Raw genomic sequence first — 21,636 nt, 5'->3', positions numbered from 1 at the left:
AAATTAGAATGTATTTGGAAGTTACAAATCACATTGTTTTCCTGTCTCTTAGGAGGTTTAAGAAGGTTTGAAGTTTTAGCCGTTTTATTGGCTCAGTAAAACATATCAGTTCATCTGTACACAACAAATGTAGATTAGATTTACCTGTTGCTGAACAGAACAATCAGAACATGTAGCTACAGCAGACATACTAGAGGATGTGTTCATAATAAATTATTTAGACATTATGCATTAAAAAAAGATAAAAGAGTTTGCACCACACTTTTGTGCCACGGCATTCTTCCTCCTGACTCTAGGACCTTTCTTTCCAAATGACATGTAAAATGAAATTACGTCTGAAAAAGGACTTTGGATCACTGACCAACAGTGCATTACTTTTTTTGCCTTAGCCTGGGTCAGACACTTGATGTTGTCTCTAGTTCAGGACTAGATTAACACAGGGAATGAGACAGTTGTAACCTATGTCCTGGTACGAATGTGCGTGATGGATCTTGAGGATCTCCAGCTGCAATCCACGCCTGTTAATCTCACCCAAATTCTCATGTAGGCTTTACAAATATGTCAAGGCTGTGATTACATCTGTTGCTTTTGTACCCTGTTCTGTCCCACTTTTTTCTTTCACTTAACCTTCCAAAAATATGCTTGGATATGGAACTCTGTAAAAAGCCAGCTTTCGTTTCGTTGGCCGTTTTGAGGGTGTCAATAACTGCCCACCAGACAACTGACAAGCCAAAAATCTTCTCCATGATTTTTTGGTCTTCAGTCAGTCAGTCATTTTCTACCGTTTATTCCATAGTGGGTCACGGGGGAGCTGGTGCCTATCTCCAGCAGTCTATGGGCAAGAGACAGGGTACATCCTGGACAGGTCGCCAGTCCGTCGCAGGGCAACACACAAACACACTCATTCATACACCTAAGGGCAATTTAGAGTGACCAATTAATCTAACAGGCATGTCTTTGGACTGTGGGAGGAAGCCAGAGTACCCAGTGAGAACCCACACATGCACGGGGAGAACATGCAAACTCCATGCAGAAAGATCCCCAGCCAGGAATTGAACCCAGGACCTTCTTGCTGCAAGGCAACAGTGCTACCAACAGCACCGCTGTGCAGCACTTTTTTTTTTTTTTTTTGGTCTTAACATAACATTTCTTTTTTTAAAATGTTTTTGTTCCTCTGATATTTTAAAGTTCTAAAAAACTTGAGTTTTGGGTTCTTCCTTTCTGTAAGTCGTTATCATGGATAAAATTCCAATTTATTGAGATGCACCTCTTCTGAAGGTGTGTCTTGACAAAAATAGATTTTCTCTTGGGTTTCTAATTTCCCAGCAGTAGAAGATAACATGAACGCATCGTACGACGTGTCTCATTTCCAGCTTGCTTCGTCCTTCCGGTTTATTTCCCACCGAGAGACAGAAAGAAAACAAAATGCGTTAGCTAAACTTTATATATGAGCTGTGGTTAGTGACAGCTTTATTACCGCGACGCATTATATTTCACCTAACGCTTAATTAAATGTCGTTGTCTTGGACCTTATAGGTGAGGCTTTAATAGAAAAGCAACCATGCAATTCTCTCCCACCAACGGAGATTTCACATTCGTCTCCTCTTCAGAAGCTGAAGGTATGCTAATTGCAGGAGCGCATAGCTAGCAGGCCTCAAAGAGTAAAAACATGTACCAGTAGCGGATTATATTTAATTCCCTCTATTCATGTTGAGAATTGGAGCGAAGGCCATGCACTGGATGACTATGTTAAAACTTAATTGTGTCAGTAAGTTTCGAAATGTGGAAGCTTCTGTTAGCTTAGCTAAAACCCAGATTCGATGGAAGGATAAAACGTAGGTAACAAACATGGCTAGAATTTGACATGGTATTTAGTTGGGTATGGTTGATATTCAGACTCCATTAAAAGAGGGGGTTTTCCAGGCTTCTTTGAGCCATATAGATGTGGCATGTAACAGTTTTAGGCTCTGTTGCCTCAAATCTTACTTCCACTGTTTACTTGTCACTTCACAGTGACTGGATGAATTTCCGGTTTAGTTCTTATTTTAGGAATACTTGAGTTAGTCAGAAAATAAAAACAAATAGTTATTTTTTGAAAATAAATCCTAAAAATATAGGTACATTTTAGGAAAAATAAACGTAAACCAGACAAATTTTCAGTACAAACATATAAGAAATTTCTTTTGTAGTGCCCATTTTAATTAATTGAGTCCGTTGTCTGCATGAGTTTAAAACGGTTTGATTCACTGTAATTTATTTAATGCAGTCTGTAAATGTTTGCTGTGGATCTAAAATGGTGGAATAAAAATGCCTAATAAAACAACTATATCATTAAATAAGCAAAATTACATTTGAAATCATTTTGAAATTTCTGTATTAAAAAAAGCAATGTAAATTAAATGTACCAACCATTTAATTTGTGTACAGTCCAGCATGTAATTTGGACTGAATAGAAATGACATATGATCAGTGTTATTTTGGGATTAAGAAGTTTTTGTTCCACATTCAGCTGCTGCTTTTTTAGTTTATGAAAGACGCCAAATGTCTGAATCATCCATATTGTCCACAGACTTCAGTGGAACCATCAGCACGCCTGATGTTAAACTGAACATGGGTAGCGACAGCGGCAAGGATCCATACGCCACCACCTTTCTGAGGCAACGAGGGTATGGCTGGCTGCTGGAAGTGGAAGAAGAAGACAACGAGGAGAGCAAACCTCTTCTGTAAGCATGTTTTTACAGAGTCTTTGAATTGGCAGAAAATGTGTTTTTAGTAAAAAGAAAAATATGCTATGCCAAGAAGTGTTGATACTGCCTTTCAAAAGTAAAGAGTGAGAAGGACAGGTATGGAGTTGTCAGACGGGGCAGGAAGCTAAAAGTAAAAGGTTATTGGACCTCAAAAACGGCCCAGATTACAAGGTGTGAGCTGTAGAACAGCTATTTATTCTACTAAAGTTCAGCACAGTGGTTTCCCTTGTGAATCCGGATCAATGTGTACGATCAATCCTTTTGAGTTCAGAACTGATTTTTCTTTTTCAGTTCTGACTGACTCGATGCAATGTGCTGGGTTTCCTAAGATAGAAAAACTTTTTAACCAATTTGAATAAATAACTGAATCTGACTGCACTGTTTGAAGTTAGGATTAATTGGAATGTATGAACCTGAACGTTGTATCTGTATGATATGATTGAACTGACTTTGTAAAATGCCTTGAGATGACATGTGTTGTGAATTGGCGCTATATAAATAAACCTGAATTGAATTGAATATGACAAACATAACAGTCTTACACCATTGGACTTTCCAATTGATATGTGTGCATTTCTGTAATGGACAGAAAAGCCAGACCCATGCTTACAGCTCTCAGCACCTCAGGTTTTGGTGTGGAAGTTGTTTTGTCCATGAATGCAAGTGGGAGTCCTGACCTGAACAGCAGCTATAGCTTTCACAGACGCATGCAGATTAAATTGTTTCCCATTTCACTCAAGTCAAATTTAAGCTGGCTTTTTGGCAAGGATTAAAGCAAGTCATTTCCGTTTTATTTATCATATTGTTTTAAAGATCTTTGGTTTGATCGTGATGAAATTTACATACCATCTGGAAATGGAATGGTTATCATTTACACAACAATTAACGGATCATTTACATTTTATTTCACATATCAGGTACCCGGAAGAAGAGATTGTTGAAATATTGAGTTATTTCCACTGGAGTTTAAAAGGCTCTGGAACGTTCTGGCTCAATATAATAAGAAGCTGCTAATCCCAGTAAAAATTTGGCTCCTGCACCTGAATTTATGATGCATTCCTGTTTACATCGATCTGACCATTAGCCAATCTCAATGCAAAGATTCCATTATATTGCCTCTTCTCCTATGTGAGCAGGGATGAGCTGGACATTGACCTGAAGGACATCTACTACAAGGTCCGATGTGTGCTGATGCCCATGCCATCATTGGGGTATAACCGGCAAGTAGTCCGAGACAACCCAGATTTCTGGGGTCCTCTGGCCGTGGTGCTCCTTTTCTCCATGATCTCAATCTACGGGCAGTTCAGGGTGAGCAGAATATGATAAAAACACCTAGATCATCTGAATTATTAGTTGAAGCATCATCTATTTGCGATGCTGACTATTTCCTGTGGTCAGTCAGCAAGAAGTGGGGTACATCCTGGTCAGGTTCCTAGTCCATCACAGGCACCTCACATGCAAAATAGACAGCCAATTATCCATATAAAGTTGTCTGCTAGGATAGCATGCATGTTTTTGGACTGTAGGAGGAAACCAGATCATACAGGATTCACATTGGTTATTCACCAGTTTTTGAAAGCAGAAACAAAGCGAAGCAATCAGGTGTCAAAGGTCATTTTTCAAGCTCTGATGTATGACTGCGTTGTCCCTTACACATGCAGGTTGTATCTTGGATCATCACCATCTGGATATTCGGATCACTTACCATCTTCCTGCTTGCTCGTGTTCTTGGTGGTGAGGTGAGTCCCCACAGCTACACCAACATCTCCAGCATATCTGGGAGTTCTCCTTATTTAACAAAATAGGCTCTTTTTTCTCTTGTGTAGGTTTCCTATGGGCAAGTTCTTGGAGTGATTGGATATTCTCTTCTTCCTCTCATTGTCATAACCCCTCTGCTTTTAGTGATTGGAGGGTTTGAAGTGGTTTCCACACTAGCCAAAGTGAGTTATATTTTATTAAAAACTGTCTCAATCAGACTATTGAAGCCATTTTTACAGGTTTCATCAACATGTATGTAATCTAGCTGTATCAGCCTTTATTTAACCTTCCACTTCAGAAACCCTATTTAGGAACAAGGCTTCTACTGTCAGTCAGTGGAACTAGAGGGAGTGCCTCCTTCAAATTCTGTCAAGTACTGTTTTATTGTTATAAACTGTATGTTACCATGTATTAAAGTTTTTGTGTTGTAAGTCATGAGTTAAAACAATCAGAATCCTTGTTTGGAAGAAAAACAAATCACTGAGGTGCAAGCTAAAAACATTAGAAGTCAATGTTTAATGCTTTAGAACACAGGGTTATATTGCCAATCAGAGGTCCACAACTTCACAACAAGTCAGTAGAAACTACTGACACAATTCTGATGTTACAGTCACTCAATGGTGGGCTGTTCAGTCATAGTAAAATAAATAAACGGCTTGCTGTTGTTTTAACCCTGTGGCTGATCAAAGATTGCATGCCAGCTCAGAGTATCCTAAACACTGGATGAAACGTTTCTATTAGGGCCATGGCTCGGATTAGAAACCGTGTCCCTCACTTTTTCGTTAAATGTAAAACTCATCACAGTTACATCTTTGCATTTGGATAGAAATGACTTTGCGGCAGTTATAGAGCAAAGAAACTGAAACAATCATCCCTCACAGAGTCTGATTCTATGCCTCTAATTATTACAACTCTGGTTATTGATTTGTGTGATTTTCAGCTCCTTGGAAGATAGTTTAACAGCCTGTCCAAAGCCTTTCAGACTGACTAACATCTATTCTGGACAGCCCTAAAAGAGGGTTTTATGCTCTCAAGATCGATTGAGAACAGTTTTACTTAGGACACCTCCACAGGTGGTCTGAAGGACTTGTATCTGCATTCATTGATTAGTCTGAACGTAAAGCATTCTGGGACATCTTGGCATGTCAGTAGGTTGAGACTAGCCTACTAACCAGGCTAGATGAAACAAGCAGCTCAGTTGTTACCTAGACCTATGCCATGCTATCATTGCTTCATCTGAGGACAGTCTATTGGAAATCTAGCTCCACAGACAGGCAGTTTATTCATCATGCTGTCAGAAAATTCTGCGGATTCAAGATTTTTAGATTGACAGTCTAAACAGACCATTTAAAGACTATTATGTTTCCACTTTGAGCGATAACCACTTTCTTGCTCATTTGAATCTTGCAGTGCTTATCAAACACTGTGTAGCCAAACCTTTGTTTTACACAAGTACGATTCGAACCACAAATGGAATGTTTGATGTTTTAGACATTGTGTGTGTGTGTACGAGGCAGACTGTCCAGTTGATAGAATCCTCACATTTGTTAAATTGTTGGTAAAGGGGTTGAACAATTTATCAGTGTAGTGTTTTTTTTCCTGGTAGTGATTACTTTGAAACGTATCTGCCGTCTGTGATCAGTAGATGAAGTTACATCATGTTTTCTCTTTCCAGCTTTTTGGCGTGTTCTGGGCTGCGTACAGTGCTGCTTCACTACTCGTTGGAGATGAATTTAAAACAAAGAAGCCTCTACTCATATATCCCATTTTCCTATTGTATATCTATTTCCTGTCTCTGTATACTGGTGTGTGACTGGATAAGTCGGAACTGCAGACCTTTTGGCCATGGACACTGACCCTGGTCATGGATGAAAACGTCAAACAACTAAACCCAAGAGGTCTTTTTTTAAGGTGTTTTTTTTAACTCTACAATTCTAGGCAGTGAGGATGTGGGGAATATATATCATTGTAAATATTTTTGTCCCTTTCTCCTTTGCTCAATAAAATGAGATTGATTTTCCAGCTTGTACCTTGTTCTGCAGGTGTCTCCATCATCAGTGCACTACTGTGCTCATATGCCTGGTTGTGGTTTGTGAATTTGAACATAACTTGCAGGATTATAACTTTTTTTCAATCCATACCTAACAATGTTTTACCAAATAGTTTTGTGTATATAGTGTGGTGGAAGAAAAGATGGGTAAGAGACTGCAACACTGTAGATTCCTCACTGTTAAACACCCTGTTGTTTTACGACCAATGTCCATTAATGCGGTGCCTTGTTTTTTCCTTTGTCAGTCACTTTAAAATAGAGCATAATCACTATATAAATAGTTACAGTAAAGAAACGAGTACCTTGTGAATAAATCATCTTGTATTTGTTGGCTGGTCACTAAGTTATTTATCTGAAACAACTAACATTCCTTTTCAGAAACATTAAACACATCAAATGAATGAATGAAATTGTCATAAAATGGCAGTTCTGTAGTTATTAAATAAATGTAGGGAAAAAGATCACTGAAGCGCAAAGAAGACATTTCTAAAACACACAAAATGGGTGAAAACAATGGAACAGATTCCCAATATCCTACAATCTAGGTTAGACTGGTTTGTAATGATGTGTGGAAGAAAAAAAACTGGTAGATGAAAGACATCAGCAACACATACAAGATTTAAGCATCAGGGCCCCTATTCTGAAAGATTTTCAGTCCTCTCAGAGAGCTGCCATCTTAGGTAAACCTTGGCAAGGACTCTTAGCAAATGATTCAGTTCGCTGCTGAGAGCCACTCTAAGCTAGGAGACAACAGAAATTCCTATCTTAGTGAGGAGGAGTGGTTAACCCCATTGCTAGGTGTGACACTCTTCTAAGAGCTGTGATTGGTTGTTAAAAGAGAAAACAAATGTGCTCCTAGTAATCAAGAGAGAGAAATTAACCAATGATAGAATTTAGACTCGATTCAGAAATGTTTAAATCATGATAAAAATTAGCAAGATTAAATTACGTAGCTTATTTACATGCTCATGATTATTTTGATTTGCTTATTATGTTTACTCTCCATGCTGGTCGTTTTCATACTGCATCTATTTCATATAAATTTTAAAATTCAGCATTTTACTGTGATCTTGTGTAATGAGGTTTAGTTTGACAAAATGACCAAAACAAAACGGAGACAAAAAGGTGGAGAAAACTGAACTGAACAGGAGCAGAGCCTGCTGGTGGAGGAGAAGAGAGGAGTGTTTAAAGGTAGATTTGGTCCTGGCATCACGGTGGAACCGGTCATTCCCGAGCAGGTCAATGCATCATTGCCTCTGCTTTTAACACCAGCCTGGAATGTGTGCAGCTCTGATACCTGCTGCAATCAGAAGCTAGATAGGAGGTAGCAGCTCACCAAACAACTTCTCCCTATCTGTGGAGAAGTCTTCTGGTGAGCTCCTTCACAGAGAACTTCTCCACAGATGGGGAATGTTGTAGATTACCATTTAGGCTGAGGCTGCTGACATCATCATGAACAATACAGCAAATACTTCTTCACTCATTTACATCTCCCTTGTATGTATATAGTGTTTGGATTATTGTACTTCATCTTGTCTAGAGTTTGCATTTGTATACAGTGGGGAGAACAAGTATTTGATACACTGCTGATTTTGCAGGTTTTCCCGCTTGCAAAGCATGTAAAAGTCTTTAATTAATATCATAGGTACTCTTCAACTGTGAGTGATGGAATCTCAAATAAAAATCCAGAAAATCACATTGTGTAATTTTTTAATAATTAATTAGCATTTTATTGCATAAATAGTTAATCACCTAACAACCAGTAGGAATTCTGGCTCTCACCAGCCTGTTAGTTCATCTTTAAGAAGCCCTCCTGTTCTCCACTCATTACCTGTATTAACTGCACCTTTTTGAACTCGTTATCTTTATAAAAGACACCTGTCCACACACTCAATCAAACAAACTCCAACCTCTCCACCATGGCCAAGACCAGATAGCTGTGTGAGGACATCAGGGATAAAATAGTAGACCTGCACACGTCTGGGATGGGCTACAGGAAAATAGCCAAGCAGCTTGGTGAGAAGACCGCAACTGTTGGAGCAATTATAAGAAAATAGAAGAAGTTCAAGATGACGGTCAATCTCCCTCAGTCTGGGTCTCCATGCAAGATCTCACCTCATGGGGCATTATTGATCATGAAGAAGGTGAGGGATCAGTCCAAAATCACATGCCAGAACCTAGTCAATAAAGAGAGCTGGGAGCACAGTCTCAAAGAAGACCATTAGTACCACACCACGCTGCCACGGAGTAAAATCCTGTCCCCCTGCTCAATCCAGCGCATGTCCACACCTGTCTGAAGTTTGCCAATGACCATCTGGATAATCCAGAGGAGGAATGGGAGAAAGTCATGTGGTCTGAGACAAAACTAGAGCTTTTTGGTCTAAACTCCACTTGCCGTGTTTGGAGGAAGAAGAAGGATGAGTACAACCCCAAGAATCGTGAAGCATGGAGGTGGAAACATCATTCTTTGGGGATGGTTTTCTGCAAAGGGGACAGGAGGACTGCACCATATTGAGGGAAGGATGGATGGGGTGATCTATCAGGAGATCTTAGCCAACAACCTCCTTCCCTCAGTAAGGGCACTGAAAATGGGTCGTGGACTGGGTCTTACTGCATGACAACGACCCGAAGCACACAGCCAGGGCAGCTAAGGAGTGGCTCCATAAGAAGCATCTCAAGGTCCTGGAGTGGCCTAGCCAGTCTCCAGACCTGAACCCAATCCAAAATCTTTGGAGAGAACTGAAAGTCTGTGTTGCCCAGCAACAGCCCCGAAAGCTGAAGGATCCGGAGAAGATCTGTATGCAGGAGTGGTCCAAAATCCCTGCTGCAGTGTGTGTGCAAACCTGGTCAAGAACTACAGGAAACGTCTGATATCTGGAATTGCAAACAGAGGTTTCTGTACCAAATATTAAATTTGGTTTTTCTGATGTATCAAATGCTTATGTCATACAATAAAATGCAAATTAATTACTTAAAATTCACACAATGTGATTTTCTGGATTATTGTTTTAGATTCCGTCACTCACAGTTGAAGAGTACCTATGATCAAAATTAGAGACCTTTGCAGGTGGGAAAACCTGCAAAATCGGCAGTGTATCAAATACTTGTTCTCCCCTTTGAGTGTATACAGGGATTGGACAATGAAACTGAAACACCTGGTTTTAGACCACAATAATTTATTAGTATGGTGTAGGGCCTCCTTTTGCGGCCAATACAGCGTCAGTTCATCTTGGGAATGACATATACAAGCCCTGCACAGTGGTCAGAGGGATTTTAAGCCATTCTTCTTGCAGGATAGTGGCCAGGTCACTACATGATACTGGTGGAGGAAAACGTTTCCTGACTCGCTCCTCCAAAACAACCCAAAGTGGCTCAATAATATTTAGATCTGGTGACGGTGCAGGCCATGGGAGATGTTCAACTTCACTTTCATGTTCATCAAACCAATCTTTCACCAGTCTTGCTGTGTGTATTGGTGCATTGTCATCCTGATACACGGCACCGCCTTCAGGATACAATGTTTGAACCATTGGATGCACATGGTCCTCAAGAATGGTTCGGTAGTCCTTGGCAGTGATGCGCCCATCTAGCACAAGTATTGGGCCAAGGGAATGCCATGATATGGCAGCCCAAATCATCACTGATCCACCCCCATGCTTCACTCTGGGCATGCAACAGTCTGGGTGGTACGCTTCTTTGGGGCTTCTCCACACCGTAACTCTCCCAGATGTGGGGAAAAACAGTAAAGGTGGACTCATCAGAGAACAATACATGTTTCACATTGTCCACAGCCCAAGATTTGCGCTCCTTGTACCATTGAAACCGACGTTTGGCATTGGCATGAGTGACCAATCCGGGTTAGCACCCGAACATCCCTTTCAGACAGCTTCCTCTTGTGTCCACAGTTAATCCTGTTGGATGTGGTTCGTCCTTCTTGGTGGTATGCTGACATTACCCTGGATACCGTGGCTCTTGATACATCACGAAGACTTGCTGTCTTGGTCACAGATGCGCCAGCAAGACGTGCACCAACAATTTGTCCTCTTTTGAACTCTGATATGTCACCCATAATGTTGTGTGCATTTCAATATTTTGAGCAAAACTGTGCTCTTACCCTGCTAATTGAACCTTCACACTCTGCTCTTACTGGTGCAATGTGCAATCAATGAAGACTGGCAACCAGGCTGGTCCAATTTAGCCATGAAACCTCCCACACTAAAATGACAGGTGTTTCAGTTTCATTCTCCAACCCCTGTATATACTGTATATAAGGAATTATTAACTTTTTTTTTTTCTAACTTAAATTTTTGAAAGCATTTCAGTCTGTAAATATTTAAATAATTCTGTTCTTTATTGTTTGTAATTTTGTTCACTTTTTATTCATGGTTATTTATTGTTGTTTCTATTATTTATTTATCTATCCTAATATTACCTTATTAGTGGTGCACCTTTACCCTGTTCTGCTGCTGAAACATTTAATTTCGCCCCAGGGGGATGATAAAGTTAATCTTATTTCTATATTAATAATTGTATGATTGTCTGAGGTTTATGTGCTCTTTTACTTAACATACTAAGGTGGTGTATGCCTGCTTGACTGAGCTGGTAGCGTTATATTAATTCAATGTAGAAGAATGTCTTTCTATTCTCACTGTCTTTCTGCCATCTTGCCTGCTTAAGACACTCTTAAGTTCACTAAAAGTCCTCACGTTAGGAGCTCTCTTTAGGCCTAAGGCTCTCATGAATAACTTTTATCTCACTGAGGGAAAATTCTAAGAAAAACCTTAGAATTCAAGAAATTCTAAGATTTTTCTTAGAATGATGTCACTTTTCTGGAAATGTATAGCAAAAGATAAATAAATGTAAATAAACAACATAAAGAAAAAGGAAACAATGTTTGACTGAATTGTAAGAGTTGATTTCCAAGAACTAATAAACAACTAAGCATTCAAAAATGAATCCATTAGCCTAAAGAGAAGCATTCACAGACTGGGTGATCAGATACTGAAGCTGAATTTGAATGACATCCCATTCTTAATCCATAGGGTTTAAAATGATGACAGCCTAAGATGATGATCTAACACAGCTTTGACTTTACTGGGAAACATTTCCACCAGGTTTAATGTCTTTTTGGGAGTTCTGGAAAATTTTTCCAGAAGAAGATTCATTAAGTCGAACACTAATGAAGAGAAGCCTCTGCTGTACTTCATTTTAAAGGTGTTCTGTCAGGTTTAGGTCAGGACTCTGCATAAAGGCACCAAGTCCAACTCCTGAAAGCAGCCCCACATCATTATCCCTTCTGTATCAAACTTTACACTCGACTCAATATGTGTCAGCAAGTGCCGTTCTCCTGGCAACTGACAAACAAAGATTTGTCTGTTTGATTGGCAAATAAAGAGGCATGACTTGTCACACCAAAGAACACGTCTCCATGGCTCTACAGTCAACTGGTGGTGTGCTTTACACCACTGCATCCTACACACCATCTTGTCCATGGAAACCCCATCCCAAGAAGCTCTCTTTGCATTATTTTAAAGTTGATCTGAGGTCTTTAGATGTTGGCTCTGTAGAAAATTCCTGACTGCTGTGCGCTGTGGCCCTCAACATCAGCTGAGCCTGTCCTGTGGTTTTACTTTGTTATAATGAAACATTTGTCTGTGGACTATTTAGCAGCAAGGAAATTTCACAACAGGTCTTGTCGCATAGGTGGTATCCTATCATATGTCCACACTGGAATCCACTAAGCTCTTGAGAGTGACCCCTTCTTTCACAAATGTTTGTAGTAGCAGGCTGCATGTCTAGGTGCTGGTCTCTATACGTCTCTAGCCATGAAAGCCATTGGAACACTTGAATGATTCAATGATTTGGTTACCCTATACAGGTATATCTCAAAAATGGAAATATTTTGTAAAAGTGCAATATTTTTTGCCAGTAATATTTCAAGCCAGTGTTTCTTTTAATTTTGATGATTATGGCTTACAGAAAACCCAAAATTCAGTGTCTCAGAAATGTAGAATATCCCATTAGAATAATCAAAAAAGAATGTTTTAGGCACATACAGGTCCTTCTCAAAATATTAGCATATTGTGATAAAGTTCATTATTTTCCATGATGTCATGATGAAAATTTAACATTCATATATTTTAGATTCATTGCACACTAACTGAAATATTTCAGGTCTTTTATTGTCTTAATACGGATGATTTTGGCATACAGCTCATGAAAACCCAAAATTCCTATCTCACAAAATTAGCATATTTCATCCAACCAATAAAAGAAAAAAACGTCAACCTTCAAATAATCATGTACAGTTATGCACTCAATACTTGGTCGGGAATCCTTTGGCAGAAATGACTGCTTCAATGCGGCGTGGCATGGAGGCAATCAGCCTGTGGCACTGCTGAGGTCTTATGGAGGCCCAGGATGCTTCGATAGCGGCCTTTAGCTCATCCAGAGTGTTGGGTCTTGAGTCTCTCAACGTTCTCTTCACAATATCCCACAGATTCTCTATGGGGTTCAGGTCAGGAGAGTTGGCAGGCCAATTGAGCACAGCGATACCATGGTCAGTAAACCATTTACCAGTGGTTTTGGCACTGTGAGCAGGTGCCAGGTCGTGCTGAAAAATGAAATCTTCATCTCCATAAAGCTTTTCAGCAGATGGAAGCATGAAGTGCTCCAAAATCTCCTGATAGCTAGCTGCATTGACCCTGCCCTTGATAAAACACAGTGGACCAACACCAGCACCTGACACGGCAACCAGACCATCACTGACTGTGGTTACTTGACACTGGACTTCTGGCATTTTGGCATTTCCTTCTCCCCAGTCTTCCTCCAGACTCTGGCACCTTGATTTCCGAATGACATGCAGAATTTGCTTTCATCCGAAAAAAGTACTTTGGACCACTGAGCAACAGTCCAGTGCTGCTTCTCTGTAGCCCAGGTCAGGCGCTTCTGCCGCTGTTTCTGGTTCAAAAGTGGCTTGACCTGGGTAATGCGGCACCTGTAGCCCATTTCCTGCACACGCCTGTGCACGGTGGCTCTGGATGTTTCTACTCCAGACTCAGTCCACTGCTTCCGCAGTTCCCCCAAGGTCTGGAATCGGCCCTTCTCCACAATCTTCCTCAGGGTCCGGTCACCTCTTCTCGTTGTGCAGCGTTTTCTGCCACACTTTTTCCTTCCCACAGACTTCCCACTGAGGTGCCTTGATACAGCACTCTGGGAACAGCCTATTCGTTCAGAAATTTCTTTCTGTGTCTTACCCTCTTGCTTGAAGGTGTCAACTGTGGCCTTCTGGACAGCAGTCAGGTCGGCAGTCTTACCCATGATTGGGGTTTTGAGTGATGAACCAGGCTGGGAGTTTTAAAGGCCTCAGGAATCTTCTGCAGGTGTTTAGAGTTAACTCGTTGATTCAGATGATTAGGTTCATAGCTCGTTTAGAGACCCTTTTAATGATATGCTAATTTTGTGAGATAGGAATTTTGGGTTTTCATGAGCTGTATGCCAAAATCATCCGTATTAAGACAATAAAAGACCTGAAATATTTCAGTTAGTGTGCAATGAATCTAAAATATATGAATGTTAAATTTTCATCATGACATTATGGAAAATAATGAACTTTATCACAATATGCTAATATTTTGAGAAGGACCTGTATGTCAGGCCTATCAAAAATATGCTCAATACCATTCACTCAATACTTGGTTGGGTGTCCTCCTGCATGAATTACTGCATCAGTGTGCCATGGGATAGAGGTGATCAGCCTGAGGCACTGCGTAGGTGTAATGGAAGCCCAGGTGGCTTTGGTAGAGGCCTTCAGGTCATCTGCCTTGTAGGATTTGGTGTCTCTCATCTTTCTCTTGACAACAGCCCATAGATTCTCTATAGGGTTCAGGTCAGGGGAGTTTACTGGCCAATCATACATGTGATTGTGTATATAGTGTGGTGGAAGAAAAGATGGGTAAGAGACTGCAACACTGTAGATTCCTCACTGTTATACACCCTGTTGTTTTACGACCAATGTCCATTAATGCGGTGCCTTGTTTTTTCCTTTGTCAGTCACTTTAAAATAGAGCATAATCACTATATAAATTTGGTGTCTCTCATCTTTCTCTTGACAACAGCCCATAGATTCTCTATAGGGTTCAGGTCAGGGGAGTTTACTGACCAATCATACATGTGATTGTGTATATAGTGAGCAGGAACTCCATGGTCATTGAACCAGCTTTTGGTACCTTTGGCAGTGTGGGCCGACACCAAGTCCTGCTGAAAAATAAAATCAGCATCTCTATTCAGCTTGCCAGCAGAGGGAAGCATGAAGTGCTCTAGAATTTCGTGATAGATGTCTCCATTGACTGGACTTCAGAAAACCCAGTGGACCAACACCAGCAGATGACATGGCACCCCAAATCATCACAGACTATGGAAACTTCACACTGGACTTCAAGCAACCGTACCTCTCCACTCTTCCTCGAGTCTCTGGGACTTTGATTTCCATATGAAATGAAATATATGTGTTTCTGAGATGACTAGCAAAAAACATTGCATTTTGATGCAATATAAAAAATTTTTGAGATGTACCTTTACTTTTGGCAGTCCCACAACATGTCTGGCAGTGGAGTTTGATTTGGTTCAAAACATTTACTTTGCTTTCTTACTGGGTTTTTTGTCTTTCTCTATCTATTGATGACCCTACAGTTAATCAGAATCCGCTTTCTTGACCAGGTTTGTACACACAAACAAGGCATTTAACTTCAATTCCACTTCCCTCTCAGTGTGCAGACCTTTTAAAAAGAAATATATACAATTAGGTGAGAAATAATGAAGCAAAATCCAATGTTCACTAGAGGTGTTTTGCCCAGGTCAGAATATATTTCAATCTTTGCAGTTTCTCACTTTGTAACCTGTTTCATTTAACACCCACATATCTTTTTTATTTATTTAATTAGCTATCAAGATTTTTGGAAAATTGAAATAATGAATAAAAAATACTCTCAATTCAATGTAGATATATGGGTAAACACAAACATAGTATATATAAATATAGTAAAAATGTGTAAAATATACAACAAATAAATGTATAATTTTGTTCAAACTGATGATTGCAAATCTACTAATCCTTGTCAGTTATTTCAAATAGCTCTTTTAGATTAGTTTTTGAAAAATTAGCTTATTTAAGGTGATTTACAAGTTACTTGCCAACATATATGTAATGTTTTTATTGATTACATTATTGATTCATTGACATGATTTGTTTTTTTCATTGAGGGCTGGTTTATATCAGGGTGTCAGTTGGGTGTTTGTATTTCTGGGAAACTTTTGATGATGTACTCGATGGTGTTGATGTAAAGTGTTTTCAATGTTCTAATAACAAGTAAACATTCCAAAAAAGATGTTTGATCAGTTTTACCAGGATAAAATTATGTTCTATGAACACATTAGGGTGTTGTTGAGAAAGGTGTAATTTATGTGATATAAATGCCAAAATACTCGATTACTAGTATCAAAGGCAATTTTTAAAAGAAGTAATATTTTATACGAAAATAATAATTATTTACGTGCACTGTAATAAAGTTTTACAAGCAAAAAATACAAACCCATTGTTTTGTTAATCAGCTGTTCGCTGTGTCTATGGCTGTTCTCTTTTCACTGTTGGTGTTCTCGCGAGATGTTTAGAAGCGGTACGCTAGCTCCGTGTTCCTATGGTGTGACAGAGCCTAGCCTTGAGTTCCTCATCGCTGATGGTGAATAGACACTGCGGCGGTGACGGGCAGAGAAGAAGCCGCAGAAGGTTAGGGAGTGGTAATTCGGAATCTGCCCCTTAGATGAATTCAATTTAAGTTTATCGTCAGGTTCTAAAAGACCAAGAAAAGGAGGAAAGGGAAAATAAGGAAAGATGGCGGCCGCGGCCTCGCCGGGCTCGGGCTCGTCTAACTCCTCAGACTGGGTTGTACTAAGAGACGGTTGCCTGCGTTGCGACGAGGAGGGCCTGCGCAGCCTTTCCTACCACCCGGCCCTCAACGCTATCTTAGCTGTTACCAGCCGGGGAAGCATTAAAGTGATTGACGGTACTTCGGGGGCCATTCTTCAGGCTTCAGCGCTTCACGGTAGGTGCCGGAGTTCTCTGTCATGCCCTGACAACGACACTTTCAGTTTTGACAAGCCAAATACAGTTTGTCAACAGACTCTGAAGGGACCAGCACCCTGGTGTGTTTAGCTGCTCACTTCAGATATTCAAGTGGCCTGCTTAAGTTTTTTGACAGCTGGGATTGTTATAGCCAGTTGTGGGCACGTAAAGCAAGGCACCGATGGAGAATGATTTTATTTTATTTTTGTCCTTAAGGCTAGTCTTTGGTTAATGTCATTCACTGTTTGTCTCTCTAGAGTCAGCATGACACTTCTTCCTGTAGCTAATAGCTAATTGTAGGACTTTGCTCAGCGCCACTTAGCTGGGCAATCCTCTAAAGTTCTGTCTGTCACAAGCGGCCTGTCGTTAGGAAAATGGGTCTAGATTTAAACTTCGACAGTCGCCTAATTACCAATAGATGGAAGCTGTCTGATATTGTCTCAGTTTAGGAAAGTGGTAATGCTGTGTTAGCCACCAAGCTATCTTGCGGCTCGTCAGTCACATAACTTCACAACTCACCGGCGAGTAAATCAGTTGAAACTACCGAAATGATTCTGATGTTACAGTCGCTCAACGGTGGACCGTGAAATCACTGTGAAATAATAACCAGGTAACTGATGCTGGGTTGATTTGGCATTTAATCCAGCGTCTGATCAAATATTACATGCCAGCTCCCAGTGTCCTAAACACTGCATGTTAACACGCTTCTGTTGAGGTCACATCTCGGATTAGAAACCTTGCCCCTCACTTTTTGGTTTTCCTAAACCCATTTTACAAGGTATGTTCAAATGTTTTGGTTAGAATTCCTAAAGTGAAATGTAGGAACTTTGTTTAATTAGGACTCCTGCTGGATTTAGTTTTTAAATCTATTTGTTTATATCCTAAATCTGCTGGGGTCAGTCCTGCTTAAGCAGCTGTTACATGTGCCTTGTGTTTTGTTTTATTACTTTTGAATGTCACAAGTTAGATCTGAAGTTTATACTAGCTATTTGGAAGATTATCTTTAATCTGTTCACAAGCCTGTGGTAGGTTTTAACAGTAGGACTTGCTAAATGTTGAGGTATTTTTTTTAACTTTATCACAGGTTATGGGCTAATTTAATAAAAAGCATCCTCTGATATGGTTATGTGGCAGAAAAATAGTAATTTGAGTCAGCATTAAAATTACAGGCCAAGACACCCTTGAATGTTCTGGAAGGTGAGAAAAGATAGATTTCGAATTATGGTTGCTTCACCTAGATGTCTTAAATAAGAATGTTCCAAAGCATTGCGTTAACCTTCTCTGGACATTTTCCCTCAGTAAAAAATCTTTGCTCACTTTAACCAATCTTAATGTTTTGGGATTCATAACCTTATCATTTTTTTCACAATTTTGTTAGAGGCAAACTATCATTGAAAAGGTTTTTAAATGGAAAAAAAAGAAAGGATCCAATAAGTATTCATTCATAGGCTTGTGGATAAATAATGAGTTTCTAAATAAGTCAGGTGAGGCCCGTCCTGCCAGTAAATACATAATTTCTGTGGCCAATTTAATTCCAGTTTGGGATCTTAGAATACAATTAAATATTGCCAATTTTATGTTGAGATTATATTTTTGATTATTTCATGTCTTTAACTGGGGTCTAAAAACTCATTGGGTCTAAAAACTGGCCTGTGTTAACTTGAAATGCAACGCACAAAAATTATTTAATGAAATAGTTTGAAAAGGGAAAAAGTGGAATGGGTCTTGTAAGAGCAGACTCAGCGCATGCGCTACAGCCGACATAAAAACCACACAGAAGGAGCCCAGATGTCAGTCAGAGGGCCGATACGCTCATAAAAAATGAGCGTATTGGCCTAATTTTCAGCGTAGGGGTGACAACTTTAAGCATAGCGCCCGCTGAAATGCGCTGGCGAAAACCCTGAGCTGCTGTTTGACCTGTGTTTCTTTCAGCTCTAGTAGATGCTGTATAATATGTAGCTATTGCAGGTTATAAAACTCCAACAGTGGTTGGTGTCAACTACTACGTAAAGCCTATACATATACAATGCATGAAAAGAAACCTGCGTTCTCTCTCCCAGGGCTGCAAAAACAAAATGCCAGTGGCAGTGGGACTTCCTTGGACTTCTGCACTTTAGTTTTTGTGAAGTATAAAATGTCCTAGCCAGCTAGAACATTGTTCTTGCTCTTTCATCCTCAAGTAAAAAAAACGTATTTCTCTTGTCTTGCTCAGTATGTATGGGCTTTAACAGTGTAGACAGTAGACTGACTGATTGGTAATCCCTTTGGACCATTTGAAACATGATATATACAATCGTTTTCAAAGCATTTCTACCAGCTGTTGATATTTTAAAAATTAAGGTTGAAATCATCATACTGCCTCAAATTTCTTGATGAAATTTAGCTAAAACTTCAGAGACAGGAAATATTAAAACTGTATTTTCTTTTTTATTTTAAGTACAGGTCCTTCTCAAAATATTAGCATATTGTGATAAAGTTCATTATTTTCCATAATGTCATGATGAAAATTTAACATTCATATATTTTAGATTCATTGCACACTAACTGAAATATTTCAGGTCTTTTATTGTCTTAATACGGATGATTTTGGCATACAGCTCATGAAAACCCAAAATTCCTATCTCACAAAATTAGCATATCATTAAAAGGGTCTCTAAACGAGCTATGAACCTAATCATCTGAATCAACGAGTTAACTCTAAACACCTGCAAAAGATTCCTGAGGCCTTTAAAACTCCCAGCCTGGTTCATCACTCAAAACCCCAATCATGGGTAAGACTGCCGACCTGACTGCTGTCCAGAAGGCCACTATTGACACCCTCAAGCAAGAGGGTAAGACACAGAAAGAAATTTCTGAACGAATAGGCTGTTCCCAGAGTGCTGTATCAAGGCACCTCAGTGGGAAGTCTGTGGGAAGGAAAAAGTGTGGCAGAAAACGCTGCACAACGAGAAGAGGTGACCGGACCCTGAGGAAGATTGTGGAGAAGGGCCGATTCCAGACCTTGGGGGACCTGCGGAAGCAGTGGACTGAGTCTGGAGTAGAAACATCCAGAGCCATCGTGCACAGGCGTGTGCAGGAAATGGGCTACAGGTGCCGCATTCCCCAGGTCAAGCCACTTTTGAACCAGAAACAGCGGCAGAAGCGCCTGACCTGGGCTACAGAGAAGCAGCACTGGACTGTTGCTCAGTGGTCCAAAGTACTTTTTTCAGATGAAAGCAAATTCTGCATGTCATTCAGAAATCAAGGTGCCAGAGTCTGGAGGAAGACTGGGGAGAAGGAAATGCCAAAATGCCAGAAGTCCAGTGTCAAGTACCCACAGTCAGTGATGGTCTGGTTGCCGTGTCAGCTGCTGGTGTTGGTCCACTGTGTTTTATCAAGGGCGGGGTCAATGCAGCTAGCTATCAGGAGATTTTGGAGCACTTCATGCTTCCATCTGCTGAAAAGCTTTATGGAGATGAAGATTTCATTTTTCAGCATGACCTGGCACCTGCTCACAGTGCCAAAACCACTGGTAAATGGTTTACTGACCATGGTATCACTGTGCTCAATTGGCCTGCCAACTCTCCTGACCTGAACCCCATAGAGAATCTGTGGGATATTGTGAAGAGAACGTTGAGAGACTCAAGACCCAACACTCTGGATGAGCTAAAGGCCGCTATCGAAGCATCCTGGGCCTCCATAAGACCTCAGCAGTGCCACAGGCTGATTGCCTCCATGCCACGCCGCATTGAAGCAGTCATTTCTGCAAAAGGATTCCCGACCAAGTATTGAGTGCATAACTGTACATGATTATTTGAAGGTTGATGTTTTTTGTATTAAAAACACTTTTCTTTTATTGGTCGGATGAAATATGCTAATTTTGTGAGATAGGAATTTTGGGTTTTCATGAGCTGTATGCCAAAATCATCTGTATTAAGACAATAAAAGACCTGAAATATTTCAGTTAGTGTGCAATGAATCTAAAATATATGAATGTTAAATTTTCATCATGACATTATGGAAAATAAGGAACTTTATCACAATATGCTAATATTTTGAGAAGGACCTGTAGATGCATGCATTTGTAAAAAAGCAGAAATAAAGTTAAACAGCATCACTGTTTAGCTTTATAGTTTTTCATGTATATTTGCTTATTGGTCAGAACCTCTTTGTTATGGTTAATGTAAATTGGATTATTGAGAATGAGCACAACATCCGGATTTTCAAAATAATTCACTAAAGCATAGATCTCGCTATATTAATAAATACACACATATATTTATATATGTATATATTAGCAGTTGTTTCCATGAGATCAATTAGATCAGTTACTGAGTTAACTAAGGTATTATAAACCGAACAATTAAATATTAAATGCACCAAACTAAGCAACAAATATAGCTTTGCTGCACTCAGTGAACTCACCCATTGTAGAACAAAACACATGAAAATATCTGGATGCATGAAATGAAAATAAAGCAGTTTAACTGGTTTAACTTCCACAGAATGAGTCGTTCTGGACTTACTACCGCATTTATCACTGGCTTTTATTGTGTAATGGGCGTATGGTTCTTGGAGAACTTCCGGGCTTCACAGGGGACTGGACCGGAACAGATCCAGTGTAAATCCAAGGTTACAGTAAATACGGCACCGAGTTAAACAACCGGAGACAAAGTGATCAGCATGGAGCAGCAGCAGCAGACACAAGGGATGATTCAAGATCTGAAGACGCTACCTGGTGTCATTTTTTTTACTTTATATTAGAATCTTTATTGAAACATTTATTTAAATATATCGTATGCACGTGTCATTTATCTATATAAGATACAAGATAATTTTGGATTATTATTATTATTATTAAAATAATTTGGATTTGTAATTATTAACAATAACTGCCCATATCTAAATGTACTTTTGTGACATGGATGTTTTCTTACCTAGCAACAGCAACAAGAACCTTTCCTTTGGCGATCTTTCCCATC

At 39.8% G+C, this 21,636-nt stretch overlaps 2 protein-coding genes across 3 annotated transcripts in view; both read left to right on the top strand.

Moving 5' to 3' along the window:
• Window positions 1-1,373: 1,373 nt before the first annotated feature.
• On the top strand, window positions 1,374-6,534 carry yipf4 (Yip1 domain family, member 4). Of its 2 annotated transcripts, XM_047352290.1 has the most exons (6): window positions 1,381-1,619; window positions 2,570-2,723; window positions 3,884-4,055; window positions 4,409-4,486; window positions 4,574-4,687; window positions 6,181-6,534. In XM_047352290.1, the coding sequence occupies exons 1-6, from the start codon at window positions 1,562-1,564 to the stop codon at window positions 6,316-6,318; spliced, it is 714 nt and encodes a 237-aa protein (XP_047208246.1). In that variant the 5' UTR covers window positions 1,381-1,561; the 3' UTR covers window positions 6,319-6,534. The 2 variants fall into 2 exon arrangements, with proteins under 2 accessions (XP_047208247.1, XP_047208246.1); XM_047352291.1 differs by lacking the exon at window positions 4,574-4,687 and having other exon boundaries at window positions 1,374-1,619.
• Window positions 6,535-16,252: 9,718 nt separating this feature from the next.
• Window positions 16,253-21,636, top strand: part of birc6 (baculoviral IAP repeat containing 6) — a 114,129-nt gene continuing 108,745 nt past the window's right edge. Inside the window, exon 1 of the mRNA XM_047352390.1 lies at window positions 16,253-16,655. Within this exon, the coding sequence (XP_047208346.1) occupies window positions 16,445-16,655 (211 nt within the window). The 5' untranslated portion in view covers window positions 16,253-16,444. The remainder of the gene's footprint in view (window positions 16,656-21,636) is intronic.

This window comes from Girardinichthys multiradiatus, chromosome 22 (genome assembly GCF_021462225.1).
Source record: "Girardinichthys multiradiatus isolate DD_20200921_A chromosome 22, DD_fGirMul_XY1, whole genome shotgun sequence".
In the NCBI taxonomy this organism is placed as follows: domain Eukaryota; kingdom Metazoa; phylum Chordata; class Actinopteri; order Cyprinodontiformes; family Goodeidae; genus Girardinichthys; species Girardinichthys multiradiatus.
The sequence above is the reverse complement of the archived record's forward strand: the minus strand, read 5'-3'. Positions and strand labels throughout refer to the sequence as shown.